Here is a 24,952-nt window from a genome sequence, read left to right on the forward strand (position 1 = left end):
TTTCTAGAATTAAAAAGAAAAATAAAACTAAAGAAATTTACATAAACTCCTTTGCGGAATTTAAAGGTCATAGTAATATAATACAAAAGAGGATTGTAGGTACATAATCTCCTTTGAAATATTATTCTACTTATTTAAAAATTTTTTACTTATTCGAATTTGATAAAAATATTTAAATAAAACAAATTGAACAAGAAAAAAGAAAAAAATGGCTTTTGATTACAAAATAACTTTTAGTTTTTATTTGTCTGTTATAAAGCAATTTTTCATTTGATGGAAAATTATTTTTAAATTTAAAAAGGAAATCTTAAAAATATTGAAGAAAATCCCAAAATAAGGTTCGGATTGTTTTCCATGCGATATTGGAGAAAAAAAATTCTCAATGGGCATCTGGTGCTTCTGTCTGAGGTGCCATTGGCCTCTTCCCCTCGCAAAGACCTCAAGATGTTCCCTCCGACACTTAAAATGCATCACAAAAAATAGGGAGGGAGACACAGACACACCAAAAGTCACCAGGAAAAAAAATAACACCAAACTCGACCTTTTTCCATGCCCAAAACTTAATGATTTTCAGAATTAGGAGGGATTTTTATTGCCTTCTCGAAGGTAAAGAGAGAAAATCCCTAGAAAAGTATAAATTTTAAAAATATTGAGAGACAATGTACAAACATTGGGGGCTGTCTGAAGGTGCGCGCGTGCAAATTCTTTGAGCACTTTGAGAAATCTTCTCTTTTTTTCTTGTTATTTCACAAAAAGATGCTAATTGTATGGAAAAACAAGATTGCCAGAATTCCATAGGGAAAAAAAGTATCAAGAGTCGAAACAACTTGTTTGATTTGCCAAAATATAATAAAAATAATTGGACTGAGATCTTCTTTAAGAAATTACAAAAATAACTAAGAAAATGAGCATTGAGGTTTGAATATATATTTTTTAATTGTTTGATAAGGGCATCACTGTAAGAAATCAGACAAATTATCTATCAAAAGGTTAACCGTAAAACTTACAACATTTAACCCTTTGAGGATTTTGCTGGCCAAAGTGGCCAATTCAACATTCTTTAAAACATCAGAGAATAAAATCTCTTGAAAATATCGTAATAATTTTTACATCTGTAGGGAAGTTCCATTCCTTCAAGATCGTCAAATGAAAACTTGGAAAAACATTTTCTTTTAAGAGAAAAAGGTCAAACTTTTGAGGTTAGAAACCTCGATCCTCCCAAGTGTTAAAAGCGCAGTCAAAAATCCTCGACTAATCCTCAATCGTTCCTTACCTTTAGGCCTAAGCAGTTATCGTGTTTAAAACTGGAAAACTAAGGGGTTAAAAATGAATTTAAAAAAGTATTTTTTGAACGTTAAAAAAGAAACGTCAAACGTCACAAATGAAACATCAAACCTTAGAAAGTTTGCAAATTTTTATAAAGAACTCTACAATATTTGAATAATTCAATAGTTTAGAATAAACGTTAATTGAATTTTAAACGTTAAAAGAAGATATCGAACGGCAGGAGATACCTTGAATTAAATAATTAAAGAAATACATTTGACCCAAATGAAGGTAGAAATTACAAGAAAATTGAATAAAAAAAATCATTTGTGCAAGAATAGCAAAACACACTTCAAACGTTAAGTAATTATTGCCAAAAATTAAATGAGATATACGTCAAAAGTCAAAACAGACGTCATATGCTAAAATGAATGACAAACTTTAAAACGAAACGTCAAACTATAAAATAGACGTCATTTGTAAAAGTTTTTAAACAATAGTATAGGAACCAAAAATAATATTTAACGTGAATCGTTAGAGAAAAAGAATGGTAAATCGTTAAAAACGGAGTGTTGAACGTTAGAATTGTACAAATAAAAGCGGCCTGTGTGAATGCAATAAATCATTATTACCTATAGGTACGGTTTTAGTAATGTTAATCATTCTTACATACTTGGTAAGGTAGAATAGTTTGACAGTGTTCTTTCCTCCATCTTTATTTTAATTATTTTTCAACAGAATTCTCATATTTTAAGCACACTCCATTAGTTTTTTTTATCCCTTGGAGGATTTTGCTGGCCAAAGTGGCCAATTGAACTTTTTTCAATCGCCCCAGGATTAAAATCTATTCAATATTTCATGATAAGGTCAAACTTTTGAGGTTAGAAACCTTGATCCTCCAAGTGTAAAAAAAATTATTAATCCTGATTTGCCCATTGCATGAAATTTTTTATTTTCATAAAACTCGAATAGAACTTCTTAGAAACTTTTAAGAACTTCTTTAGTGAAATTTTAAGAATTTTGGTTCCAAATTGACTTTCCAGGACAAGTTTGAAATCAAACTGGGTTTATCATAGAAAGGAGTCTATTCACCATTGATTTTTACATTTTTTCGGACAGAATTTGCTATTTTCTTTGCTGACAAGTAGCTTATTTTGAAACAAAATTATTACACAAACTACTATGAATAAATTTGCTTTCGTTTGCGCAGTCAATGAGTAAGAACCATGACGTTCTTTCATTTAACTTCATTAAACTTAAAATTCCATTTTTCACTGAAGATTTTGAATAAATTCGAAACGTCATCAGAAAGGAGTCTATTCACGTTTTTTTATCTGAGAAAATGGGTTAAATATAAAAGAATAAAATATAAGAAATGCCTCCGTCACAATCAATGTTTTAAATATTCTGCCGTTTTTTCTGACAATGCGAAGTAAAAGAAATACATCGGTAGACGTAGTTAGCAAAAAAAAAGAGAAATAAAAATAAATAAATACTTTATTAGCTCAAACTCCTCACAAACTCACATACAATAAATGGAATGTACGTGACAAAAGAGCCACAACGGCTACAACATATTTTATATATTTTTTAAAGTACATAGTTTTCTTAGTAATTTCGTTTGAAAATTAGGTATATTTTAGCTAACAAGTAAGGGATATGCGGCGGAGACGGTCAAATGTCCTTGCAATGTGTAACGTAGGGATGAGTTTATGAGGGAGATTTGCCTATGTATGTGTGATTTTGTGGTTGTATGACATTGATGACGCGCAAATGTTTATATGTGTGTGTGTGTGTGGTGCAAGAGAGGGTGAAATAAGAAGAAGAAATTCGGTGGAAATGTGTGGAATAGACGGTAAAGTGTGGGGAGTGAGATGGTGTAGTAAGAAGAAGAATTATCACCTGTCTCACTCTATCTTGAATGACTTTCATTGGTTAGTGAGAGATATATGGCGCGTGTACGTGGTTTCTGCGTCATTTCGATGCCAATGTATGCGTGTGTATGGTGCAAAAGTGAGAAGTGGGAGCAAGAGAAGGTGCAAAGGGGATAGATTAATATACGGCACTTGCTGTGGGAGGGAGATGGGTGGAGTTTTCGTACAAAAAGGCACACAAATACATTCAAAGGGTATGCACACACACAGAGAAACATGAGGAAGGGAGAGACTTTAGGTTAGAAAGAAAGACAATATAACAGCACTTGGCAGCAGAAGCAACACACAATTACCGCACGATCCAAATCTCATATGGAGAGTACAATAAAATGTATTGAGGAGGGAAAAAGAGAGAAAATTCAAAAAGCTTCTTTCAATCCAATATCGACTCTGATCCGAGACGGAGTGTTTCGTTGTTTTTTTTTCTTTGCTCTTCGTGCCTCTTCCAAACGGGCGACAACGTCTCTCAGAAAACTCTGCGTCGTGTGGTACATTTCACGCTGGATTTCTTTTTATTATCTAATGTAATTATTTTTTTTCTCTACCACTTGTGCTGTTTTTTAATTTTTTTTTTTGTTCAATTTTGCTTGAATGTTTTTACGGGTGTGTGCTGTGTGTGGGGAGATTGTGAAAATTGAGACGAATAATGTGATTAATTTAATGAAAAAAAAAATCAAAACTGTCCTCTTCAATTCAAAAATAAATTGCATCTCCCGCCATGGGTATGGCGCGAAATTTGAAAAAGAAGTTGCGGGTGGACGCCGCGCACGATCGCGAGTCATACAAAAATGATCAACAATTGGTTTAATTGTGTATTTCCTCATTATAGCAAAGAGAAAATGAAATGTCAAGAATACAGTTTATGTACAGTTTTTCCACGTCTTTTGCTCTCCTTGCCAATTTTTTTTATCATCATCTTTTTGCCTTGTCCTCAAATTCATTTCAATGATTCTACGCGATACATTTCAATAATAAAAAAAATGTATGTCGTATGGAGGTGCAACAACAACAAAAAAGCGCCTGTCTGCGCGAAATTGTGCAAGACGTGCTTCTCAGGGCGATAAATTGGTGAAAGAACTTGCAAGTAGGAAATAATGTGATCACGCGAAATGATTGTTTACAAAATTCCATGCTTAGACTTATTTTTTTTTCAATGCTTTTCAAGTGATTAAGTAATATCTTTTTTTGGGTATATATTTTGTAGTCCATGTCTGTGCGTTATTTAACTCGAACACTGGGTGTGTAAGGAAAGACGTCTTATGTTCCGTGATCTTTTTCTTCATTTTAATGATTTTTCTTACTGATCTCTTAAGTTTTCAGGTGATCTTCGCACAAAATCGCGATCGCGATCACTTTTTTTTTAAACTAAATTTTGCTCGATTAACTTTACTTCCTTTTGCTTTCAGCTCCGCATGCAACCAACATCAATCGAGGATCATCCATAGGCAATATTCGAAGGTGATCGAGGTGATCGTAACACCCTGGCGATCGGGCTGGGGGAGTGAATGATAAAAAAAAGTGAATAAGATAAACTAATATCAAGTGCAGAGAAGAGAAAAAAATTGATAAAAGAAAGATAAGGGTTGGAATCCCGCGGAGTGAACAATTTTGTTAGTGGGGGACACTTGCGTGTGCGTGTGTTGTAATCAAATGAAAGATTGCGGTGGGTGGCGTGTGAAAACGACGCAAAGATAAGGGGAATAGAAGAAGACATTGGGGCTTTTTTTGTACGAGTCGTTTTGTGGAGTGCACGCTGCTAGGGCGTCATTCCACAAAAGACCCCCAGGGACATCTGTATGGATGCTGGAGGGCTTCCAGTGTTTCAGAACGCCAATCCGGCCCAGCACCAGATCAACAATCAAATTCACCCTCTGCAGCAGCAGCAATTGAATCATCAGCTGCATCAGCACCAGCTGCACCAGCAGCCGCATCAGAGTGACGTGCTTCCGCCCAAAAGGCAGGCCGTGGTTGATCGTCTCAAAAGGCGCATTGAGAACTACCGGAGGCGTCAGAGTGACTCTGTGCCCAGGTTCAATCAAACATTCAACAGTGTGTGCGAACAGCAAAACTTGGAAACTAGTGTGCTACAGAAGAAATTTCTCGAGAGCAAAGCCAAGAAGGCAGCCAAGAAGACGGACAAAAAACAACCGGACAACACACTGGCGGGCAATCTGCAAAGCAGTGTCCACGTGGTAAGTCCTCATAAATATATATTTTTTATTTAAAATTTATCATTCTAATGGGATTTTATGCAATTTTAAAAGAAAAAAAAACTGAAAATTATTTTTTGGGTAAATTTCTGAATTCGACGAGTTTTCGACGAGTCAGACGAAATTATATATTTAATTTTTTACTACACTAGAATTAGGTTCGTCTTTCAATTTAGACGATATTTTCAACGGGTATTTTTTGTATAAAATATATGTATTACTTTCGACGAGATTTCGACGAAAGACTTTTTTGTGGTTTATATTTTTCAAAATTTTCTTGGATAGGCTTTGCTTTTCAACTAAAACATCGTTTCATTTTTTTACCAGATTATAAAAGAACTACATTGCAATTGTCATAGACGAGTTTTTAATGCATAAGGTTCTTTACCAAATAAGACGATACCTATATTGTTTTCGACAAAATATTATTTTCTGGTGTTATGAAGATTTGCCATTTTTCACTTTAGAGCTTTATGCTATATTATAAGATTTTTAGAAAAAAGTGTTGAAATAAATTTTCGACGAGTTGTACGACTTTTGCTAATGATTGTTTCATAATGATGTTTCGTAGATGTTAATGATGTTTCGTAAATGATTTTCATAATGAATTTCATTGAATATTAAACATTTTTTTATAGAATAGATCTTTTAGACTACATTAGACGAGTTTACAAAAAAATACATTTTCTTAAGGTTAATTGATATGGTTGATATTTTCGAACGCAAGGGTTAATAAATTCAATGAATACCTTGCATTTCGACTTTTTTTAATTGAAAATTTTCATTTATGAATCTTCTTTTTTTTTTTAAATTACCTGTAATATAATTTGCACACCTTTTTGGGGTTGCAAATCTCTTGAGTTATTCACCTTTTTTAATTCAGACAGTGCCAGTAGGTTTTTTTTGCGTTTCCCGCCAAAAAAAATGTTGCAAGACCACCTGAGATGATCTGTGTGGTGAGTCAGAATATATGGTGCTGTGCGGGAATATTTCTGTGATTTATTTGGGAATCCAGAGTCGTGTTTTGTGTCGAAAATCCTGGGATTTATGATGAGTTTCTTGTACATTCCTTGTTTTTTTTTTGTATCTCCACAACACACAACTCTTGCTCACTGTGTGGTGGCATTCGCATTAAAAGGGAATCACACATATAAAATGTATTTTAATAACGAAGTGATGCACAAATTGTCAGTAAAAAAAAAGTTAAAAAAAAAACAAAACATGGAGCCATGATAAAAAAAATCTTGTTAAATGTGAATAACCTCATGAAGAAAATTAAGCGCAATTTGTCGTAGGTTTTTATTGGTCTTCTTGCAATTTTTTTGTTAATATATATATTAGTATTAGTTAATGGTTAAAAATCAGTCCTGGTTTCAGTGAAAATAAAAAAAAAAAGATATATATTTGTTAGGTTTTAAATGCCTTTTTTGTAACATTTTTTGCGATTTGTCTCGTGTGATTTCTAGGAATGATTTCATGACATGAATAAAAATGAATAGACTCCTTTTTTATACTTCATATTAATCTTATTTTCTCTTCTTTTTTTTTTTAAAGAAAAATAGCATTTTGTTTTAATATTTGAGAGCACAAAAATGAAGAAACTCCTTTTATAATAAATTTGAAAATATTTCAATTAATTTTGTATTCAAAAGTAAATTAAGCGATAAATGAATTAAATAAACGATATAAAGTCGCTATAATTTCTTATATCTAACTAAAATTTCCCCAAAAAATATTCCTCTTGCAATTTATTGGTTGTGAGTTTTGTTTCTTTCATTGAATTTTGCTATCGAATAGTTGAGTGAAATGTAAACTAAAACTAAATAGTTTTAAGCCTTTCTCTGCACAAAAGAGAAATAGAGTAGGTACACCTCTACTACATATCTATTTGTATGTTGTGTATGTAATTTTATGTAATGCTTTTTCACTCTTCGACAAATTATATACCTACGTAGCTGTGAGTTTAAAATTTGAAAGGTTTTCATTATGAATGAGGAAGTTTTCTTAATGGAAAAGAGATGCAGAAGTTCCTTTTAATTTTTCACCTTCTGCCGGGTTATGGTGCTTAAAGGGTTAACCAAGGGGGGTTTATTTGGACACAATTTTTCGGATTATTCACTAATATTCGAATGATTTGCCAAGGAAATTCAAATATATAAGTCTGATCATAAAAAAATTGTTAAATTCATGCATAAAAAGGCTTAAATTAAACTGAAAGGTAGTAAATTCAAACCGAAAAGTATTAAATTCAAACCGATAAATCTTTGGTTTTCAGTCCCAAAACTACACAGATTAAGGAACAAAACTTTTTAAAAAAATCATTAAAGCCTAAAAAAGGACTTAATTCAAACTGAATAATAGTAAATTAGTGCAAAAAAGTAGTAAATTAAGACTAAAAAATACTTCATTTTAACCAAAAATTACTAAACGTATTTTAGATTTTTTCGGTTTTGAGTTGTTCAGTTTTTAGCAAAAAATCTTTAGAAATATTCCGATGGTTCGCTTAAAAAACCAAAATATTCCCTAGATAAATAGGGGAGAGCGGGGTTAAAAAAGTCACTTGAGGGTTTAGAAAAAGCTCAAAATATTATATTTCTCAAATGGATAAAGCGAAATGTTTAGCTCATTTCTTTAGGAAATTTACTGCCCTACAACTCTTTCTCAGATCATTTTGTTCTATCTAGCTAGGAATTATGATATTTTAGGCTTTTTCTAAACCCTTAAGTGACTTTATTAGCCCCGCCCTCCCCTACCCCGTAGGGTTAACTTTTTACGCACTAAAGGGACGTTTTCGTTACATAGCTTGTCTTTGAGAATGTTTAATGAATTATGTCTTTTTCTGAACATATTTCAAGAAAAAAATTAATAAAATTAATTTCAAAAATTATTTTAACTTCACCCAATCCACTTGGAGTCCTTGCGATCCTTAAGGGGTTAAATTGTAAATTTTCCGCGGTTGAAAGTGCGAAAATATCGTCTTATTGCCACATGGGGCGATTTATATAAAATTGAAAATCAGTTCAAGAACACTGTTAAAAAAAAAACAGCACCAACCGTCAGTACGGCGTGTCGTCAAAAAAGTGTGCGGAAAGGTTGAGGAAATTATGTGTTTTTTTTCCATCTCACTCGCACCTTCTCCTCTCACCAAAAGCTCCGGGGAGTTTACAATTTTTATTGCACTTTGTTATTACAAAATAGCAACAGCAGCCAGCAACACACGGTTGTATGTTGCGAAGAAAAGTGCGCGCCTAAAAGAGAATGGGCTGTGATGGTGGGTATATATGTATGTACGTGTGTTTGAGAGGGAAAAATTGAGGGTAGGTGGGGAGGGACAAAATAGCAATATTAGCATGATGTGGTTTTTTTTCTACCTATGCTGCCGTGTAGCCTCACGTAGTCCGCCGATGTTCCGTTTTTCTTTAGGTCTCTTTCGCTCATTTCTCAGGTCAAATTCTGTGCCATTTGTTGGGTTTATATGTATGTAGGTATACACTGGAAGCACTGGAAGTGTGATTTTTTATGAAATTTTCATACAAAAGTTAATCGTTTTTGAGGGGTTTGATGGGAGGAAAAGTGTCTCAATATTTTCTCAAAATTTCTTCATTTTTTTCTCACTTCTTCGTTTTTTTTTTCATTTTGCTCTTCTTCACCTCTTCTTGCATTTATTTCTCTCCTTCACACCAACATTGCACCAAACCAACATGGATAACATCATCGTGCGATTCTCTTTTGCCCCATCTTCAACATTACAAATGTATGCTTGACTATGTGTGCGCCTATGTGTATTGTATTTTGTATAGTTTTGTTTTGATGATACTCCTCAAAGCATATTTTCTTAAAACAGCATATCGCCGAGACCATGAAAACTGTAAGATGATCCACGGTACAATGTTTTTTTTTATCTTCTTTTCTTCTTTCTTCGGTGTATTTGTGGTTTGTATGTTTGTATGTTTTTTTTTCAACTTATTTTCTGAAGATCTTATGCCACTCATGAAGCATCTCTTGAGACACACAAATTGACGCTAGAGATCGACTTAAATGCAATTGGAAGGTGATTTCTGATGAAGAATTTTTATGTAATAATACAGAAGAAAATGAAAAAAAGCTCTCTTCATGATTGTTTCTTGAGTAGGGTATTTGTGCTACACAGAGTCTTGCAAATAGATAAAAAAATTTTAGACTACAATTCCAATTTTTTCCAGTTTAATGCAGAAAAATTATTTATTTTTGTCACAAAATTAGCTTCAGCAAAGTTATGAGTCATATCAGTTGCGATTCAAAGAATTGAGATACGAAAGAAAATGATTTTTAATGATTTAAAAAAAATTAAGGATTTTTTCTAAAGTTAAAAAATGTATCCTTTGCCTTAAAGACTATCCTTTTAAAAAAAGATTTAATTTTCAATTATTCCTTGAAGGAACCCAACTCTTTCACGTCCATTGGGTCATACGGGAACCCCTTACGAGAAACAATACATTTTGCTCTAAATACATTAACCCTTTCGCGTTCTTTGAGTCATACGTAGACCCAAATGTGAAACATTAGATTTTCCCGAATTTTAATGAATTTAATTCTTTTGTACAAATAGAAATGCGTTAAATTTTACGTTCTAAATGAGAAATGTCCTCTAAGAGCGTCCACAAAAAAAATGGTGGAATGTTTCAATGTTTCTATGTTTCATGTGGACATGAAATTATTTAATTAAATTAAATTTTATACTAAGATGTCAAAGAAGACGTTTCGATTAAGAAATATACTTTTTGAGCCTCTACTTAATGACTATCGTGATAAACACACTGAATGTTTCTATGTTTTATGCCTTTGCAAAAAGATCTAAAAATAAAACATTCAATTTTTTCATCTCGATTTTAATTTTCTGGATCTTCTCAGATGATTTTTAGCATCTTCTTAATGAACTAAAATGCATTTTTAACTTGAAAAATCAATTTTTACTTAAATTCTAGAAAATACAATGTTTCACGTTTCAATCAGCATATAACCCAATGGACGTGAAAGGGAAAACATTGTATAGATTTTATACGAAATTAACCGCTATTTATATTCTTGAAAAAGTAAGCTACTACCTAATTAGTAGGTAATTACTAGACAAGTTTTACTTTAGAACAATTTGCATAAATCCATTAAAATGCTCTGTTTCCGATAAGCTTCCATGGATGCGAAAAAGAAAGAGTTTGTCAACATTTATCATAATATTTCACACAATTACAACACAAATACCTATTGAATAGGTTTTTTTTTAAAGATATTTCTAAAGAGTTTTGTTCATTTAAAATTATATATAATAATAAATAATAATAATAATAATTCTTTATTCATTCCTACAATTTACATATCGTACACTATTCACAAATTCTATTTGATCCAAGTTGCACTAACTATGTAGAACTTTCGGAAGATTACTCCACACCTAGTCGTGATAGACTGTTTGGGTGGAGGGAAGATCCTGTCGGAGATGATGGTGCACGGGAAGTTCCACTATCGCACGCGCTGGCTGCTAGCATTGGCACTCTTTCGCCTTTATGAACCACACTGCAGATCCATGATCAGCGTCGTCCCTCCGCCCACAGATGGCACTGTTGATATTGGCTCCGACCCATACAGGAAGTTCCGCAAACACAGGCACTGACTGCTAGCAGCTGCACATTTATCGCTGGTGGACCGGCATAGCTATGGACACTGGTGGCTACTGTAGTCCCTCCGCCCCACAGATGGCACTGATGCTGATGTTGGCTCCATCTCGTAGTTGCACAAATCGTCCGAGCAGGAAAGGAATAGCTGTGGAATAGAAAGGAAAGAAAGGGAAGGAAGCACTAGGCCAGAAAAACGGCAAGCCGCTGCGGGAATCGAACCCACAACCCCAGCGATGAGTGGTATTGAGTGGTGCTTTAGCTCTCTTTACCACCGGGGCTTCGTATTTTAACTAATTTTAACGTAATTTTAACTCTTTCGCCAGAGCTTGAAACGCGTGAAACATTGAAACGATGAAACATTTGTTTTTTTCATAATGATATTTATTATATCGGTGGACTCAGAGAATATTTCTCATTCAAAACGTTTTCTTTGTCTTCTTTTTTTTTTGTAAAATTTATATATTTCTAACATGGAAAAACAATTAAATAGATTTGACCCTTTCGCATTCACGTGAAACATGGCAACATTGAAACGTGGCACTTTTTATCACATTACTTATTCTGTGGATGCTTTCAGAGGATATTCCTCAATCAGAACGTCTTCTTTAGTCTCTTTTGTGTGAATTTGATGTATTTATAACTTAAAGAAAAAATTAAATTCACAAATGTAATGTTTCAACGTTTAGATCAGCGTATGACCCAAGAGACGCTAAGGGGTTAAGAAAGTATTAGAGGAATCCTTTATAAGAGCTACAAAATGCTAAATTAAGCACATTTATCAGCTAAAAATTCTTGCTTATTTTGGTGTACATTGAATCCATTGAATCATTGCATTTGATTTGATTGCATGATCCACTTTTATGCAGTTTAGTCACGATTTGATCCAGATATCACAATAAATACTCAACAGGCATCTTATGTACTCCATTGTACACAACAAATCTCAATGCAATGAGAAACTCTCGAATTCGCAGCATAATTTTCCTGTCAACACATAAATGTTGCCGCAAAGTGGTGAAAATGAGCAAAATTTCAAATGGAAATTGCATTTTGGACAAAATGCAGGATGATTTGGTGCCCACATATCAAATAGAAGTGGGGAAATTTTAATAAATGAAATTGCGGATAGATATGGAAGATTCTCATGATCGTCGTGGGTATGTGGAGGATGTAAAAGAGCATTTTCCATGCAGGAGGCGCGGGGGTGGTGAAAATGACACCCTCCTGAAAGGGGGATTCCTTTCATTGTACATGGCGCCACAAATCTTCTCTCCCGCAGCATTCTCCCGCAAATACCAGGGCGCATGCCCTTCACCCATGCGCTGTTGATGGTTCTTTGTTGACTCCGGGGTCTTTGATGAAAAATGACAATTTTTTCACATGGTGGGGATCACTTTCAGTGTATGGACGGAGAGGGACAGAGAGCCCCATTGATCGAGTAATTTATCTTCCTGAGAATTCTAGCTTATACATAGTATAGTGAAGCTTTCCCATTTCATGGAATTTTCCTGGATTTTTCCACTAGTTTAGAGGTCAGGAAAGGTCACAAGTATTTTGCGTATCCATGTAATCACTCATCCGCTCGTATAATCCCCCAAAATCCACCCCGAATTCAATTCAAATAACTCAGACTTTGCTGATTAAATTTCATGCATTTTGAGGAAAGGAGAGACTGTATATGACACTATCAAAGCTAATGTATCAAAAGATGTGATTTCCAATCAACAGCGAATGCTTTGAAATAAAAACGAGAACTTCTTAGAATTCTCAAATGAAAGATAAGTAATTTTGGAAAATCGCTTTCAACAATTTCATTAAGATGATCCCCGTATTTTTGCTCATTGCTAGACCAATATTTATCATTTGAAAGTCCTGCATAAATAATACTTTGAGCATGATTAAAATTCTCTTAGTTTGTTCTTCTCTTTAAATTAATGGGTAAGAAGAAATTTTGGTCATAGTAAGGCCATCCAACACCCTAACAAAAGCAAACATATTGTGAAATTATATCACAAACATTGCGCTTTTGTGATATTTTAAAATAAACTGCATTTTTCTGCAGTGAATCATCTTGCATTTTAATTCCAAATATTCCTCCATTGCGATGGTTTTATTTTTATTTTCCTTAAAGTTTATACTTAACCCATTTCTGCTCTATGGCGATGCATTCTGAAAGTTTTCTTGTGTTTGAGATGGAATAATTTTAAGGGTAATAAAGGGTCCAAATACCTCCTACAAGTTCATAAAGTTCCGGTTTTTCTTTAGAGGTAAAAATAAATTATTTTGCAAATGTTAAAAAATTATGTCAAACATTATTTTGGCATCAGGCGTCAAAGCGAACGTCAAATGATAAAAATTTCAAACGATAAGAAATGTTAAGCATTAAAATAAAATCGTCAGAAATGACAAATTAACATTATGCTACCTAATAGAAATGTATATTTATCGATAAAAGCTTTGATGCATATGCTTCATGCATTTAGAAGTAATATAATTTACAATAAGGCAGGGGCGGACGCAGAAAAAATTTTTGGGGGGTGTTAAGAGTTTATAAATCTGTAAACTTTTGTGTGAACCCCCTTTGGATCTACGCCTTAGAAGAGTCCCCCTTGTGAGAGATGGGGAAGATTAATAGAATGGGGTATTCTTGAAGGCAAATTTCAAGTGGCTATATCTCCGGCTGTGGTCAACAGATTTTTAAAAATTTATTAGTTTTGGAAAGGTACATTTCTCACCTTTCCAGAACTGGTAAATTTTTGAAAATCGGTAAAGCCGTTATTTCTCGGCAGCCATTTTGGTAAAGCTAGGTAAAAGCGTTTTTTTCGCGATTTCACAAATTTTCACTTTGACCTCTTGCATCTCGGCCGCTAGTGCACCGATTTTGACGAATATAGTATCGTAGGAAAGGTAATTTGATTATCTTTCCATAGGACAATTTTTATAATCGGTTAATCACAGAAGTAGATTTCATTTCTGATCTTCGTCAAAAGAAAATTTTCTTTTTCATCCAGGTCAAAAAGTAAAATATCATTTTTTTTTTCAGAGCTTTCGGCACTCTCTGAGGGGATCTAGAGGATTAATTGCTTATTCCTCATTATGAAAACTTCTAGAAACGTTCAAGATTAGCGTGGGCAAGCCATCACAAGAATACGTACATAGAACTTGTTTGAGAAAATGGCTCTAGAAGAAAAAAGGAATTTTCCTTTTTGACTTCTGGTTGAGAAAGAAAATTTTCTTTTAGTGAAGATCGGAGGAAGAAAAGAAGATCAAAAATTAACGAAGAAAATCTGGATTGTAAAAAAAATCGACGCTTTTAATATTCTTTTCATTTAGATTCATTGGTTAAAAATTTTTTTTCGTGAATTTGGTTTCTGTTCGGGGGGTGTTCTGACCCACAAAACCCCCCCTTGGATCCGCGCCTGCAATAAGGGCGTGACTTATGAACATTAGTTTTAATCCTTTCCTAATTTGGATATATGAAAGTTTAGCTTTTCGAATTTTCTTGAATATTTTTTTTTATTCTCTACTAGTTTTTGTGGACGTCTGTCTTGGAATAGAGGTATAACATGCACAAGAGTGAATAAACTCCTTTGGTTCCTATTAAAATTTTCATTAACTTTTATTTTTATATTTTATTCTTGAAACTTTTAATTATATAGAAAAAGTTACACAAAAATATAACATTGAAGGTAATGGGTTAAATATTTTGGGCAATGTCTTGTGGAAAAATTTGTCGTATGTAATTCAAAATAAGAAATCAGGAATTTCGATTGGAATTCTTAAAAAAAAACATTGTGTAATGAATTTGACTAGTATAGGAAAACAGAGAATAAAAATAAGTTTTCCTTTAAAATTTTTTCTTCGTGAAATTCTTATAAAAAAAATTAAATTCTTTTCTCATAGGAAGATGAATAAAAAACTCGATGTTGTGCATTTATTTTTTTCTTTTGTGCAGTAGTTTTCATTGAATTTTCATCGTTTTCACCATTTTCACCTCTATTGGTGTATTTTCATTCCACAATCTTGTTTTTGTGCAGTGAATTCTGGCTAAAAGCGTCAAAATTGAATTTATTGACAATGTCTTGAAAAAAAAAAAAAACTGTGAGCTTTACGTCGCACACAATAAAAGTTCTGCTGGATTTATTGAAAATTCCACATAAGAGAAAAATTGCATTACGATTTTTTTGCTCAAGTATTAACACGTTGGAAGCGTTGAATTGAAGGAATAATGCGAAAATGTTGCACAGAATTTATTGGGAAAACGACATCACTGCAGCTAATTAACGTGGAAATTTTATGAACTCAGCATCCTTTTATAAACATCCAGATAAATAAAAAAAGAAGTTTTAAAAGCTGTGTCAATTGAAAAGTGTTTTTTTTTTTTACAAAGTTTTGAATTTTAATTGGAATACGCAGCGTTAAAAAATACGCGGAAAATAGCAAAAATTAAATCTCTGCGAGTAAATGCAATTTTGACGCATTAATTCATAAATTGACGACACTTGATGAGGGATGACTCATTGATGCACAAAATTCATCAATATTTCTCCCAATTCGGCATCAACTATACAATCGTTCAATGGACTCAATCGTTGTGAGAGATATATTTGCTGCGGGTGGAAACTCAGAAATTGCATTAGACAGGGGTTGTTTTGCCAGCAAGAGGGGGTGTTTCCTGGGGTCAAATTGAAGCGCTTAGTGGGAATCATTTTATAGATTTTCTCTCTTGCTAAAAGGGATCTCAAACATCCAGAAAGTCCATTATCGTACCACTATAGCTTCCGTCAAAATGGATTTTTTTCCTATCGTGCTCACGCAATGGACATTTTATTGAGTTTTGTTTTTCACTGCAAAATGCAACAGTTCGGCAGTGAAAAAAAAAGTTTAACATCAAACGGGGTAGGATACATATAATGAATTTTATGTATGATTCATTTTAATGAAATACTCTTGTTAATTAACTCTTATGGGTCCAAAAAAACTATTTTTTAAAAAAAAGTTTTTCATAAACTCTGATTTGAAAATGGCCTAATTAATTAATTAATTCTGAAATTAATACAGGATATTTCGCAGGGGAATGCAGGATTTTTCTAAGGGTGGGGGATGTTTGAATTTCTTCATCTTCTTCAATCTCTTTTTATTTTTTATTTAATATTTCGGGTTCCATCCATTTGCATGATTTCCCCGTCAATCTCTTTTTTTTTCTTAAGACTTTAAAGAAATTTGATGAATATGTTTTGATATTTTTGTTAGAAAATGTATAAAATTGTTTCATTGTAAATTATCAGAGCCTGATGAAGACAATAAAATTTATCGTAACGTTGTTATTTGTCAGAAAAATGGTGTCTATGTCTTTGTGTGTGTGTGAGTTTGGGACTTTTCTTCAACAGGCAAAAACACTTAAAAAAATATAAAGTTTAGATAATTTAGATTGAATTTAAGGACTTCTGGGCTGTCTTAAATGAGTCTGGTTCAAGAAATAAATAAAACTTTCTTGGTTAATTTCTCAAGAATTAATGAAATGATTTATAATTCTCAAAAGCTAAAATATTTTTTTGGCGTTCGAGTCAACATATGACTCAATGAATAAGAAAAGGAATTTTTTTCTGTTTTAAAGAATTTGGAATTTTTTTTTTTCAAATAAATATTTAAATGTTTTCAGTTAGAAAATCAATGATCATAATTCAATGCTCAATATATTGAGGTTCACAAATTGAATATAACTTCTTTGAAGGGGTGGCAAAACAATCAACAAACAAATTGTCATTCCTACTGCATAGCACGTGCAGCAAAAGAGATGAGGGTTGCAGAAAATCATTAATTTTCATTCCAACAACAACAAAAAATCAATTTTCTCGAAGATTTGGTGAAACAAACGAACCAAAAAAATCATAAACACTTAAAATCTTATCAAAATGTGAAATTCCAAGTTAAGAAAAGAAATAACTCAAACGACTCAAGCAGAGAATGATAGCAGATATAGGGTAGTGATGAAATTCAAATAGCAAAAAATTGGGTTTGATTGCAATCAAATTAACACACAAAATGATTGAAAGTATGTGTTATATTGACAAAAATGCAGAGATGTTGGAATTGGGCCTGAAAATGGGAAATCAGTTTATATAGAGAGGATTTGGTTATATAAATAAGAAAATATTGATAAATATGCTGCTGTGTTGTAGTCCCGCAACTCCATGGTGGTACACTCATAGCAAAGTATTGCAAAACATTGATGAATGTCTGTCTCTGTGTGTGTGTGCAAAATGAGATAATTCTGCAGTGTGCAGAAAACAACATAGATTTTCTTTTTTCTTCATCATCTCAAATTGTGCGCCTTGAGAGATTTTAAAGTAAGACGGTTGGTCTGCAAAATGTACATTTTTTTGTTAGAGATTTAGTCTATCACATGGAGAAGGCTCCCTTTCACCTCAAACGACCCATAAATATTGCCGTTGCGCGTCTCAAATCCACAATTTTTTGTCCCTCTTCCGTATATTGTAAACTCTCTCCTCCATCATTTTTCACACTGACGCCATGCCATTGCTGTGTTGTGAGGAAATGAGAAAGCCCTGATACGATGAAAATATTATCTGTGAACGTCCAAGATGAGAAGTAATATAGCTGCAATGGCAAAAGCACACTGCAGTCGTAGGTTTTTATGTTTGAAATCTGTTTCAGATGAGAATAACGGATTAAATTTAAATTTAATTGTCAATTCTTTTTGACAGTTCAATTTCGCAGCAGTTTTTTTGTAAAATTTATTTAGATTTTATTTCATCTGTTTAAAAATTGAAATTTCTGTTAAAAATTGTTTATTGTGTCATTAAGAACGTTGACATACTAACGTCATATTGACTGTCAAAAGCATATTTTTTGACAGTAGTCTGAATGTCAAAAGTAAGGAAGAAAATTTAAATGTCAGCGAAAGAATGTTAAACGGTAGAATAATTGTCAAACGTTAGAAATGACCACTGCAAAAAGAATGTCAAACGTAAGAATTACAAAAAAGGATTACCAAAAACCTTTAAAAAGGTTTAGTCCTTTGGGTTAGAATATTTTCTCAAAACAATCATCCAGCTACGCATTTATAACAAATATGACATTTCCTAATTTGACAGTTTGACTTATTTTACTGATTTTTTTTTTTGGATATTTTGCGTGTTAGGATAAATTGATTTTTGCTTCGTTACAAACTAATTTTAATTTCATTATTTTTTTACTTTAAGTAATTCAATAACATTTCACGTAAAATTTCTTTGGTTTTTTTTTACGAATAAAGGTGAATAGGCTCCTTTGAATATTTTTTTCTACTATTATGTATTATTATTATTGCGGATATTGTTAAATCTCGATTGTCAATGAAGAGGGAAATTGAAAAAAAATCCAATATTTTGTAATTTGCAACAATATTCCCGTGAGTTTTACCGCGTGCAAATTTAATAATTAATCCTCAAGTGGGTGGGTAAGGTGGGTGGGTTGGGGGTGAATGACATGAGATACTGATGCTTTGTCTCTTTTTACCTCGAATATGTTTCGGTGCATTGTTGATGCAACAAACCACAAAATCGTTAATTATCACCGAAACATTATTAATGCGCATATTGCACTGCGTCCCCTGGGGGGTCTCTTGCCCCAATACTGTATGCACATACCCCCATTTATGTACACAATGTGGTTTATACGATGCAATGGGGTTGGGATCTTCCATTTGCATTCCCATCTCCCATGAGATTCACTGACTTTGACACAAAAGCTCTGCATGTAATTTGCATATAAGCAAATCATAGAGATTCTTGATTAAATTGACGATAATACCTACAACTTTTCTCTCAACGTCTTTTTATTCCATCTATTGTTTTTTAGCTGTGATTCTTTCTTCAAAGAAGCACAGCTTCTGTGTACACTCTAAAATCCAAAGTCGTCAGATCGGGCTCAAACTTGGGATGAGCACGAATTAGGGTCCCTACATTCCAAAAAACGTATGCGCCAAAAATTGTTCCGTCCGGCCGTCCGGAACCTTTCGCTAAATTACAAGAGAACGGTAATAGATAGAGACTTGCGGTCAACGGCAAAGTTCATATATCGGGTGGAAGACATCCGATTATGAAGTCAAATCCAACCCCCCACCCCCGCGTCCGCCATTTTGAATAACCCCCAATTTTTGTTTTCGCTATATCTCAGGCTCTATTATAGCTAGAGATCTGAAATTTTTATATGTTGTAGGGGCCATCAAGACCTTTCCAACGATACCTCATTTTCAAAAATCGACCAAGCCGTTTAGCCAATATGGCCGCCACAATTTTTCATCGAAAATCGGCCATAACTCGAAAACGGCTTAACCGATTTTGATCAACCCGGGGTCAAATGAAAGATATTAATGAGCCCTACAACTGCTCGGAACATTACAACTTCAAAAAATGTCCGAAAGTGGCGCTAAAATCGAAAACAAAATTTTCGATGAGTTTTCGATGAATATCTCGAGCACCGCTTTATAGAATTGCTTCATATTTTGATATGTTATAGTTGACTATAATATCTATCGCCATGCCAAAAATGAAGAAAATCTATGTAGCCGTTCCGGAGATATCGCGTTTTAAAGTTTACATGTCATATCTTGAGTTGCATAAGTCCAACGCCCCGCGAAGCGAGGCGTTTTATATACATACACATATAAAATAAAATAAAATATAAATGCATAGATATATACATTATATATATACATATAAAAATGCAAAGATAAATATATGTATATAAACTGCAAAGATAAAAATTAAATATAGCATGGATGGAACAGTATAAAGCGAAAGAACGGTAAGTAAAACTTACGGGCTGTGATTCTTTCTTTGTCAGTGAAATGTGAAATTGACGGAAAATTGAGGATGGGCAAATTTTGAGGAAGGCTTTCTCGCGTACCGAATCACAGCCAACGCCCACGATTAAGGCTTCTCACAAATTATCTGCGCGTTGGCTGTGATTCGGTGCGCGAGAAAGCCTTCCTCAAAATTTGCCCATCCTCAATTTTCCGTCAATTTCACATTTCACTGACAAAGAAAGAATCACAGCCCGTAAGTTTTACTTACCGTTCTTTCTTTTCAAATGAAAAGCATTGAGGAAGCTGCGGAAAAAAATATTTTAAGGCAACATATCTCATAAAGTTAAATCTTGTTCATGAAAAGAGAAAAATTTTAAACTTTAAACTTTTAATATTTGAGATTTTATTTAGCTTTTCAACAACAAAAAAACTTGGGTAAAGCAGAGAAACTTTTACTGCATTTAGTTCACAAGATTGAGGTTAAAGGAAGCCAGAGAAGATGGATTTTACAAACTTTCAAGATGGTTTATGCAGGTATAACTCTTTATTACCATCGAAAGAGCATAATATCACTGTGGAGAGAAATCATAGAAAATATTGCGAAAAATCACTGAATGGAAGATGAAGAAAAAGAGTGTAAAATCATTGAATATCGCATTCGAATATGCAATTAAAATATCAAGGGCATTTATTGTGTGATGAATTTATTCCTCATACTATATTATTATTTATTCATATTTTTATGAATTTTAAAGCATAATTTCATGCTGATGGAAAATGTTGAAGTAAAAAAAAATCAATAAATTAAAAGGAAAAGTTATTGAGACTTCTAATTTTCTCTTTGGATTTACCTATACATGCAAATATTTGATTAACCCTTTATTCGCCATGTGGGGTAGGTGACCGACCCCTGAGTTATATCTCATGTAAACTCATATTAATTCTAATTGGTATATAGGACCAATCTAGAGATTGTGTTAAAAAGTCTGATTAATCCAGCCAAAGCTATTAAAGAAAACGAGTTCAGCAATCGATACTTTTTTATATATTGAAAACAATAATTTAAAGCAATGAAGCATATATGCTTTATGAATTTGTTAGAAAAATGAAGCATGAATAATAGTGTTATAATGAGTTTTATATTTACAAAGCAATCCTAAGTGGTAGGATCGTTGAATGGAAACATTACGCAAAGAAAAGTGAATAAACTCCTTTTTTAATATTAGTGTGACTTGGTATTAAAATTTTAATATTAATTACCATTTAAAAAAAAGTTAAAGAGAACAATTCAGGGTTGTAAATTTGATAAAAAAATTATTCATGAGGTCCCTACGATTTTTTTTAAATAAATGAAATAATTTATTATGAATAATTTTCAAATAATAAAATCTTTGTGATCTCTTGTGATAAAATATAGTCTCTCACACTAGAAAATTATGACATTTTGCTTAAAAATTCATTGAAGGTTCAGATTTAAGGTTATAAAGTTAACAAAAAATAAATAAGAGAGAATTTCATCGCCAATCATTACGCAAATCCCCAACGCGCCATCATCAATCAAAATGAATGACCTTAAGTGGAAGAGAAAAAAAATATTTTCATTCATTTTATTTGTGTGAAAAGTCAACACATGCCTGTTTTTGTTCCCTAATTTTTCAACACGTGCATTTTACCTGTGTAAAGAGTTAAAAAAAGCAGACTTTGATCTATTCAGTTTTCGCTCAGGTGACAATTTTTATTTGTTGTATTCCATAATTGCCAAAATTAGTCTATTTTCTTCCATTCTCTTGCATTTTTTTCTGAAAAAAAAAATGTTTGTTCAAATGATAAAAATTTTATGTTTGAACACACCATGAGAGAGTTATGTTTGTATTAAACTTCCTCACACATGAGAGTTTGAACTTGACATTTTTTGTTGTTGTTCTATTTCCAAACTAAAATAATCGGGAAAATTATATAAAAAAAAATTATTCTAATTTAGGGATGAATAATGATGAGGTTTTACGTGAATGTATTTGTTTTAATTTAGAATCAAATGACGTAGATTAATTTTTTTTTAGAGATATTCACATTTAAATGTAAGCAATAATAAAGAGGAACCGTAAGCAGAAAATTAGTCAAGAAAATATTATTTTTTGCGAAAAAAATAACGCAAACTTGAATTTCATACGAATTTTTTATTGTGTAAAAGAACTTAACCTCATTTATCGTTCTTAAGATGATATATCAAAGCAGGTATCAAAGTTAAATGAATAGAAAATTTCTCTACCTATTTTGTCTTCTATTTACATATTCACTAACTTGTTTTTAGAATTTGTGATTTGTGAATTATTTATTACGCTACAACCATAACCTCACATTATGTACTTAAATTATTCTAAAATTAATTTTGCTAACAATGATTTGAAGACTTTTCTGACTTCTTTTAGAATAAGTCATTATTGCTATTTTTTACGAAATGAGGTGAATGAGAATAATTCTTAAAAATATCTAGTTTAAATAAAGAAACAAAAAGTGAGGTTAGGAGTCTTGCGTTTATAGTAAAATTGCAGTGAATTTTATCTTTATTTGATTTAATAGTATGAAAATAAAAGGTATAAAGATAGTTTTATTGGTTTATACACTAAATAAGTCACTAAATTCTAATAGAAAGAAAAAATATTTTAAGAATGTACAATAAAATAGTAAATGTTTTGTAAATTTACAAATGAATTCCCCTATTATTTTAAAATATTAAGCTACAAATGAGCACTAAAAAGAATTCTAGAACTTTTAAATCGTTGCTATTTTAACAAAAATAAGTTTTATGATTTTTCTTTAGATTAAAAAGCTTAAAATCCAGAAAAAAATATGTTTAATCGTTAAAAGAGGAGTATTTCACTTTGTAAAATTCTGTTCCATTCATTGGAAATTATTCCAAGCGCTATATATTTTATCTTACGCGCCTTATTTGAATGTTTATTGAGCATTTCAATGAGCTTTTCTCGAATCACTGATAATCTTCAATGTCATTCACAAGCTGTGGAGAGAAGAGAAGGAGTTTCAATTGAATTCAATATATTGTGTGCGATTATACAGAGTTTTTTTTTGCCAACATTTTTGCGCCTGTTGGGGCTTTTTTTTAAATCAACGAAAAATGATGTGAAGCGAGAAAAATTGTGTGTATGGTGAGGAAAGAAGAAGAAAAAATTTTTAGCAAATGAATTACTTCTTATCTGAGAAAAATATGCCTCGACTGTTTTGATTTGTGACACAAGAGATAAAGTTTTTTTTTCTTTGAATTATTTCTCGGGAAGTAACATGTTGAGAATTTTTCAATTTCTCCCCATTTTTGAGCACACCAGTAGAGTCTCTTTTGCCTTCGAAAATGTGTTTTGTATGTTGTAATTTTTGTGGCTCTCTTGAAGGCAATTTCAACGTGAGCCATTGTCATGTGGAATAATGTATGAAAATTCAGGGAATCGCAATTAAAATTTTTGAGCTTTTCTACAGATTGGTAGCGATGAATAAAAAGAAAGAAATTTTTAAACTTAGAAATTGAATTATTGAGAATTACGTTACATTTGCAAATAATATGATTTTAATTTTTTATCGCGAGAATATGTTGAGAATTTCTTCCTAAATGTAATCTCTACATAGCATAGACAAATCAATAAACTGTAAGAGCTTTTGTATTGTGCTTTGGGACGCTCTGGTTGCTCGAGTGAGTGGAAAATCTCCTCAAGTTGCCTTGTTAAGGGTTGAAGGTGATGTGTTTGTATGCTTTTTGCTATTAGAGTTAAATAGACTTTAAACTAGATTAATGATAAAATTTCCTTTTAATATGTTTTTGAATGAATTAGGGGTTGAGTAATTGGAAGCTTTTCATGGAAAGTAATGCCTATAATGTGAAAATTTGAAATAATTTTTAAAGATAATTTTTTTCAAAAGCGAAAATATTCAATTCTATGGTCAAAACTTGGCTATTTAACGAGTGAAAATGCATCAAAATATTCATTTTTTTATCCATTTAGAAAATAAAACCACTTCGTGCTTTCATAATTAATTGAGTGTCACTTATGTGAAATTTGGAGGGTATCCTGATTAGTAAACAATCCTAGTAATGTAGGAGATTATTGGAATTTTGGTAAGCTTAGAACATTCATCAGGAGCTTATATTTGGTAATGAAAGCTCATTTGATTTTCAAAATTTTCTATAAAGAAATTAAGATTTTCATACTTATTGCTTTAGGATTCCACCTTTAAATCTTTGGTTTTGTAAACTAGAAAGATTATTAATTTATGGAAAAGTTATGCAGAGCTTAGAAGCATTCTAGAATATTCTATACTGATCAGATCTAACTTTAACAGCTAACCAACATAAAAATATGCAAAAAAAAAACCTCAAACTTTTTATTGTCCAGCTCCAGTTTTTTTCGAAAAAATATTTGACCTTGTTCTAGGTTTTATAGTACGATGGCTAGATGTTCTGAAAATATTTTAGGAAATGATTAAACTTCAAATGTTAAAAACCATCTAAAACTTAGGCTTATGAAAAAAAAACTTATTAAAACTTATAAAAATTTATTAGTTTTAGTTTATTAAACTTATTAAAAACTTAGGCTTATTAAAAACTTATGAAAAATACTTCTATAAATTAAATCTATTAAAAAAGACCTTGATTTTGAAGAAAAACAAAGAAGGTACAACCTGAATAAGAAGCTTTAACTTAGGTTACCTGTGATAGTTTATTTTCTTTATTTTCATTACTCAATTTGCCAAAAAAGACTTTTTCTAAAAAAAAAAAGAAAAACTAAAATGGCTGTCAATGGAAGAAAGAATCACAGCTAAAAATAAGGTTAAGAAAAATTAAAAAAAAAATATTTCTTAAATAAAAGTTTTCTTATCTAGAATTTTGTATTTTTATCAACTCTGATTACTCTAATCTAGTGTGATCATTTGGGTTAAAATGTATTTGAGGAAGTAAATAAATCTCTTCCGTATTGAGAATCTTTATTCAATTTTCTAAATGTAATATGTATTAAAATATTGAAGAAAAAAAAACGTGTGGATAATCTGGATCATTTATTGTAGGAAAAC

At 32.1% G+C, this 24,952-nt stretch overlaps 1 protein-coding gene across 2 annotated transcripts in view; it reads left to right on the plus strand.

The window, feature by feature from the left end:
- LOC129796295 (neurogenic protein mastermind) overlaps positions 1–24,952 on the plus strand; it is a 66,782-nt gene that overhangs the window by 616 nt on the left and 41,214 nt on the right. The window contains exons 1-2 of one of the 2 annotated variants that reach the window (XM_055838077.1): positions 3,543–3,724; positions 4,607–5,392. In XM_055838077.1, coding sequence (XP_055694052.1) covers positions 4,997–5,392 — 396 coding nt within the window. In that variant the 5' untranslated portion in view covers positions 3,543–3,724; positions 4,607–4,996. Of the gene's footprint in view, positions 1–3,542; positions 3,725–4,606; positions 5,393–24,952 lie in introns of those variants that run through there. The other variant, XM_055838076.1, reaches the window with a different exon arrangement.

Source organism: Lutzomyia longipalpis, chromosome 4 (assembly GCF_024334085.1).
Source record: "Lutzomyia longipalpis isolate SR_M1_2022 chromosome 4, ASM2433408v1".
In the NCBI taxonomy this organism is placed as follows: Eukaryota; Metazoa; Arthropoda; class Insecta; order Diptera; family Psychodidae; genus Lutzomyia; species Lutzomyia longipalpis.